Source organism: Gavia stellata, chromosome Z, assembly GCF_030936135.1.
Source record: "Gavia stellata isolate bGavSte3 chromosome Z, bGavSte3.hap2, whole genome shotgun sequence".
Lineage (NCBI taxonomy): Eukaryota > Metazoa > Chordata > Aves > Gaviiformes > Gaviidae > Gavia > Gavia stellata.
In genome coordinates, this window is record NC_082637.1 from 72,026,454 (window position 1) to 72,033,940 (window position 7,487).

Genomic DNA, 7,487 nt, shown 5'->3' on the forward strand with positions numbered 1-7,487 from the left:
GGCCGGCCCCGGCTCCGCGCGCCCGCCTGCTACGCACGCGCCGCATCGTCACTTCCGGCGCGCCGCGGAGCCGCTCGCTTAGTTGTCGGTAACGGTGGGCCGCAGGTGTCCGCGCCGCCGCGGAGGAAGGGCGCCCGCCAGGGCCCGGAGCCGCACGACTCGGCCTTAGAGCTTCCTTCGGGCTGCCGGGGCGGGACCAGCTCTCCCGCGGAGCTCATCCCCTCCGCCGTGCTGGCTACCGTGTTTGACAGCACCGGATCTGAGGCGTCGCACGGAACGTTTGATTTCCCGTTCAACAATCCGCATCAATCAGGACGCAGTGCCGCCTCCTGGAAGAGTGTGGCTGAACTTGCTGTAAGTGCCCTGGACTCACACCCGTGGAACCCACCTTGAAAAGCCTGGCAAACTTGAGAGCGGGAACCAAGACCAAGATAACTAAGAGCAAGCAAAAAAATCTGCTTCGTTTCTCACCAGCTGCAGGCATCACATTGCCAAAAACAGTTACGTTTTCCTTCAGGCTCTCCTCAAGCTGCGCCAGGGGCCTGTTAACAATACATGTGCTTAAATCCATTGGATCTTATACAAGTGAAGGCTTCAAAGTTCTCTCCTTCCAGAGGTTTCACAGAGTCACAGAATCAAAGTTGGAAAAGACCTGTAAGATCATCAAGTCCAACCATCAGCCCAACACCACTATGTCCATTAAACTATGTCCTGCAGTGCCTTATCCACACATTCCTTGAACACCTCCAGTGAGGGTGACTCCACCACTTCCCTGGGCAGCTTATTCCAGTGTCTCACCACTCCCTCAGTAAAGAAATTTTTCCTAATATCCAGCCTAAACCCCCCCTGGCGCAACTTGAGGCCATTTCCTCTTCTCCTGTCGCTAGTCACGTGGGAGAAGAGACCAACACCCACCTCTCTGCAACCCCCTTTAGGTAGTTGTAGAGAGCGATGAGGTCTCCCCTCAGCCTCCTCTTCTCCAGGCTGAACAACCCCAGCTCCCTCAGCCGCTCCTCATCAGGCTTGTGCTCCAGACCCCTCACCAGCTTCGTCGCCCTTCTCTGGACACGCTCCAGCACCTCAATATCCTTCTTGTAGTGAGGGGCCCAAAACTGAACACAGTGTTCGAGGTGCAGCCTCACCAGCGCCGAGTACAGGGGCACGATCACCTCCCTGCTCCTGCTGGCCACACTGTTTCTGATACAGGCCAGGATGCTGTTGGCCTCAGTCAGTACTCAACACGCTCAAGCATGTCTGTAAAGCGAGCGCTGTGTTTTTTCACACTAAGTTTTATTCTTGAGGCTAGTTTAAGCAGCAATTTTAAATCATTTCAGTGACGCAGCAATTTCAAGATCTGCTTGCATCCGCAACTCATTAACTTCAAGCTTGCAGCTTCTCTAAAGTTAGTACCAGTAGCCGATTCAGTCAGTTACGTACACCAATGACGTCTGCAACTCAATAGGCACCTTTTTCTATAGTGCTGACATACCACTGCGTATTATATTGCTCATAATATGCATTTCTTATGTCATAAATCTTATTTATACTTATATTATTATACTTACATACTTACACTGCATTTCTCCACAATTCTATCTATTATGTTCTTGGTACCTTCTTAGAAATCAACTGATTATCAAGCATAATCATTTCAGATTAGACAGTTATTTCATGCAACATTTTATTATAAAAATAATTTGAGATTTACAGTTCAGACCTCTGTAAGATTAAGCACATTTCACAAGTGTGTTCCATTCTGAATGAAGCTGTACTTCAAGAATTAAGACAAGAAAATCTGGTCTAACTGTAGATTCAGAAATCCGTTGTTACTGGAACCATTAAGTGAAACCAACAAATGCAGCAAAAGCTGGAGTAAAGCTATTGCTTGGTACTTTTATTCATATGCATGCAGAAGAGTGTAGTCAGTTGTGAAATAGCACTCCAGACAACTAAGCCTACGCTAACCAGAAAATACTCTAAACTAATGCTAGTTGAACAATTCTGCAAGATAGACGTTTAATCATTTAATGGCCAGACACTTTCATGAGTATCTTCTAGGCGCTTCTGCTTCATTGGTGCACTCCATCTTCTCCACACAGGCAGCTCATTTTGCTCCTGCCTGCAAAGACTTCCTTTCATTAGCTGCTTTTTGTTTTTGCTGCATAATTTCAGAGTCTCTGTGAAGAAAAAAAGTTGGATTTCAGATCCTGGCTCACTGTTTTTCTAAGTAGAGTCTCCTCCAGCTTGTTTTTGCCCTTTAGCAACCCCCATTTCAAGAAGGGAAGAAGATTAGTATAAAACTTCTCAGTTAGCCATGAGCACACTGTTTCTATTATCCTGTTTTTTCAATACAGTACCCCATGAGGTAGCCAAGTTACTTGATTAGTAGATCTTACATAATTCTTTTAGTTTTAGAAGTAAAGGACACAATGGGTCAAACATCTTCAAGAAAGTTTTACACAACCTTTTCCTGTTCCTAACAGCCAAAAAGCTGCTCAAAAGAAATAAAAGCTTTGCAGGTCTTACCAAAAATAAATCTGTTTAACAGCAGATACAGTAAACCCCACATCCACTGTTTATGCTCTGGCATGTGAATGGACCGTGAATCAAGGCAAAGTACTTAAATGCTGTTTCAGCTAAGACACTGGATTCTTTCTGACCCATTTTCCTCTCCTATTTTGCTCAACCATTTCACTCAACTGTACTGGATCTTACCGCTGTTTTCTCTGAGAAGCAGACAAGCTATCCTCTTTCCTTTTCCCTTTGTGGATCTCCTGAGCCTTCTTCAGGTTCTTTTGCCGAGCAAGTTCACGCTGGTTCCCACCTGTAAGATAATATATAGTTTATACAGGTACTACCACTTTTTACAGTTTGCCTGTGGAGAAGTCTGTTATAAAGGTGGTAAGGTTTGGCTCAATCTGTAGAGTTGGTATGGCAGTATCTTCACCGTTGGACTTCATGATCTTAAAGGTCTTTTCCAACGTAAACAATTCTATGATTCTGTAGTAGGCAACATCTTCCATCACAGTCTCCCCCTCCAGTGCACAATGGAAGGCATGAAAGCCTGTTAGTTCTCACATTTACATTTCTACAGGTCATGTCCAAGAGATCACCAAAATCCATTCCAACATTCCTTCCAGAATGGCAATGCAGTTTCCCATAAAAGCCTGAAGGCAGACCACCCCATCAACAGCCCAGGCAAAATGACGACAGTAACTCATACAAAGAGGAACCACCCTCCCAAACAGATCTCAAACAGATTCCAGCATCCAATATAGCTTACAAATTAATTATAGACTGAAAGAACAGCATTAAAACAAGGGCAGCCTGAGAAACCATGAACTTTTTAAGTCTTGCTCATGCTTAGTAATAGCAGTTAGGGACCTTACATGTGTGTAGAAAGAATACACTTCTGCAGATGCCACTTAGAAGATGACCAGTACAGTTAATACATATGGGAATTTTGGCTTTATTTTTGACTGGATGAAGTTCCCAAAACTACTTAACACAGGATTCATAATGCATTATTGGGCACTCATACCGCAGCAGCTCAGCTAGCACTATTGAATGGTGAAGTTGCCTTACTCTGGGAATCACAAAAGCAGAGAAGAACACATAGTACACAAGCAGCTGTATGTAGGTTTAATTCATTTTTGCTCCAAGGCAGCTGACATGTATGCGGCATGACGCTATGGCAGCTATGGAGCTTCAGCCCAAGATTTTGTTTACCTACCATATATCGCAGGATCCCTTGCAAAAGAAGTGGGGCTGACAAAGCTGAAGTTAACACACAACCAAAATTCCAGTTCCTCGTCAAGACACCTTGTTCAGAATAAGACAACTTACCACTTTCCCAAAACAGGTGTGCGCATATGTCCCTGCATAGGGTGGACCCTAATGCTGTTCACAAGAGAGAGTATTTTCATGCTATTGAAGGACTTAGCAAACAAGCATTCAGGAAGGTTCCTTCCGTGCACTATTATGGGCTTCTCTTCATAGCTTTCTTTCCTGTGCATCCTTTTTGTATTTCATTGTAAACCAGCATCTGTATTTTTCAATTGCCCTCATTTTATGAGTTTCTCTATGTGAGTGTGTGCTGGTTTTGGCTGGGATAGAGTTAATTTTCTTCATAGCAGCTAGTATGGGGCTGTGTTTTGGATTTGTGCTGGAAACAGTGTTGATACACAGGGATGTTTTAGTTCCTGCTGAGCAGTGCTTACACAGGGTCAAGGCCTTTTCTGCTCCTCACACCACCCCACCAGAGAGTAGACTGGGGGTGCACAAGGAGTTGGGAGGGGATACTGCTGGGACAGCTGACCCCAACTGACCAAAGGGATATTCCACACCATATAATGTCATGCTCAGTATATAAACTGGGGCAAAAGCTGGCCGGAGGACTGGTGCTTGGGCTGGGCACAGGTCAGAGGGTGGTGAGCAATTGTTTTCATTTGCATCACTTGCCTTTCTTGTTTGTTGTTGTTATTTTCCTTTTCATTCCAATTTTTATTATCATTATTACCACTATTTTATTTTATTTCACTTATTAAACTGTTCTTATCTCAACCCACGAGCTTTCTCACTTTTACTTTTCCGATTCTCTCCCCCATCCCGCTGGGGCAGGGGGGGAGTGAGCGAGTGGCTGTGTGGTGCTTAGGTGCCAGCTGGGCTTAAACCACGACAATGTGTTCCCTTAACTTGGCAGCAAGGGCACAATTATAGTTGTTCTACTTACTTTGCTTGTGATGGACTGTTAGTCCATTCAATTAACTACACTCAAACACTATTAAGAGGCGACCTCAAAAGATTTTCATTTGAAATTAAGCGCAGCACTTAAGTATGGCCTTAGCAAGTGCTTAGCCTCACTTTCAACAAAAGTCAGAAGAGTAACATTATCTATATAAAGACACAAAACCACATCCCTGTTGCCAGTATACAGGACATCTCTTCAGGAGACAGCCAGCTTTCCCCAGGACTACCAACCCCCTGAACTGCTGGCAAGTTAGGTGTGCAATCTTTTTGATCAGACAACATTCCTCAAGGCATGACATCAAAACCAGCACAACAGAACCGCTGCTCAGAGTGGATGCAACCTTTCATCTAAACTCTCAGGGTCTTAGAGGCAACGGCCGAAGCCATCACGATTACAAACTGTTCTGCATTAGCTGACGATCTTGCTTTAGTATCCACCTCCTCACAGCAGTTCTAGTCTGCTCTAACCTGCTAGAGCTGCTTCACTTGCTTGGTATTTCTTTTTGCCCTGCTTCTTTTGGACTCCAAGTGTTCCAGATATGCTAGGCGTAATCACTTGTGCTGTTCAACAAACATGATCACGTTTTTCTATGCTCAAAAATGAAAGCTCCATCTCCCTGTAATTCCTGTTGTGCCTCTCTTCAGTTTCTCTCCAGTCTTAAGACTGCCTATGCCATCTTTCAAACTCGGAGATCTCTCCAATCTTCAGGTGCTTGTAATTTCACGTATATGGAAGCAGTTTAGGACTAGGTCAATTTTAAACAGCAACCTGTTGATAATGATCCACACCTTTGTACTCACCCCATTTCTGAGCTGATAAAGGTACCTGCCACATCAACAAACAGGTAAGAGCAACCCTGCAGAAGCAGGGGTTCTGTGCATTCTTCACACCAGTACGCATACTGTCTGGCAAGAGATGCCAGAAGCCCAAATGAAAACAGCGTATTATGACTGCTGCTTCCTGAGGGCTGCTCCTGCCTTGGAAGATACACTTCATCTGTGACAGGACATCAAGTACTACCTTCTGAAAAAGCTAAGAGAGCTCCTGCTCCATCCTCCTCACTAGCATTCAGTGAGATCCTGTCCCTAAAGTACATGTGGAAGAAGGGCCACTTTTGTTCTGAAACTGAACTAAAACAGCTATCCATCTCTGGCAGTACTGGTGTTGATTAGAACTCAATGACTCATGAGCAGATGATACATTCCAGGCTATAAATGGTTTTTGAGTTTTATAGTGCTCAGGAGGCATGAATGTCATATGAACAAGTTAGCAGCAAAGAAACAGCTCTTCTGTGGTGCTTAAAGAAATGAAGTATCTTCTTTTATCATGAAGAAAAAGAGGCAGGAAGACAAAACACAGATACAGTCAGAATTCATGTAGCAGTTATCTTCCACCCTTAGCCTTATGTACTTCCTTCCTTTCCAAGCAAATGTGCAGGGCATCTGCAGAGTTATTCCATACACATGGTAAGACTGCAAACTTGAGAACCAAACTGAATGGCATCACTGAAAAACTTGGCTGCCACTTCCCCTCAGCAAAGCAGAGCAGGTAGGAAAGTAGAGCAATACAGTATGCACACAAGGCATACAGAGCCAAACAGCTATTTGAAAAGAAACTTACTTGTACCACCCCTGCTTCGACATAAACATTGCCAAGGACTGTTTGGCCCCAGTACTTCACCTGGAATGCTCAATGAATATCCCTAGCTTCAAGGGAGACAGTGCTGTTTTCTACATTCTGTAACATGAACCTAAGTTTTCATGAACTGTGGTCCAGTCCTGACAGAAAACAATTCAGCTTCCTATAATGTGACATTCAAGCATAAACTGCCCCATAAAGGCAAGTACGCCCTTCCTGCTTATACCCATGCTTGAGCATCCCCATACTTGCCTGCCTCTGCAAGACATATGCCTTAGTTCAACCTGTCCCTGCTCTTCCAAGATCCAGCTATTCTTGAAGAGAAAAATAAGCAAAAGACCTCTGAACAGCACTGGAACAAGCAGTAATCATCTCTGCTGTAAGGAGGTCAAAGAGAATGGCAGTAAGGATTGGCTACTGAGGTCATCATCTCTGGAGTTCTATCTGAGCAGCAAATCACATGTCAGAACTTGAAGCAGAGAAGTGCCTGCCACCATGTCCCAAAAATAGAATGCAGAAGTAAACAGAGACATTTGACGCAAACACAAAGCAATAATGGAAGGCAAGTGACAAAAAACCCTCCAATTCATCTAGTCGTCACCATCTTCACAAATTTATTAAGTTTTCAGGTAGCCTGAAATTTGGCAGTGCAACAAGTACCATGAATTTATGAGCTCAGAGGCACAGTAAGTAGTTGTTAATAAGCAATCCATTCTTACTCTATTTTACTGTACGTCCACTTGAAATCACAGGGTCTAGTCCAGGTCTGATTGATAACAAAGCACTGAACTCTGGAAACATGCACTAAAACTAAGACTAGACTGTATGGTAGCACACTGCAACTTCTACACCGCTAGTATTTCAGATACTGTATTAAACTAGGTCATCCTAAAATGAAATGTTACAATTCTGTTATGCTCAGGTTTGGGATGCTGTACCTCTTTTTAGCCTTAAGCTATGTTTATTTTAGCATCATGCAGAACAGGGGAAATATCAACAAAGCCATAAACCTGCCTCTTCCTCACATTCAAGGTCTGATCTGTGCACAAACTGTTTTGTTTTCATCTGCAGGTCTTCACCTGCACTTCCAGCAGTACAG

General features: G+C 44.0%; 1 protein-coding gene across 1 annotated transcript; it reads right to left on the reverse strand.

Annotated features, from left to right (window-relative positions):
* Positions 1–1,873: 1,873 nt before the first annotated feature.
* Positions 1,874–2,825, reverse strand: LOC104256724 (small EDRK-rich factor 1; the record flags this gene model as incomplete). The annotated part of the gene is made up of 2 exons (XM_009811265.2): positions 1,874–2,177; positions 2,716–2,825. Coding segments are annotated over 2 exons (183 nt in total), but the record flags the coding sequence as incomplete, so codon positions are not given.
* Positions 2,826–7,487: the final 4,662 nt, after the last annotated feature.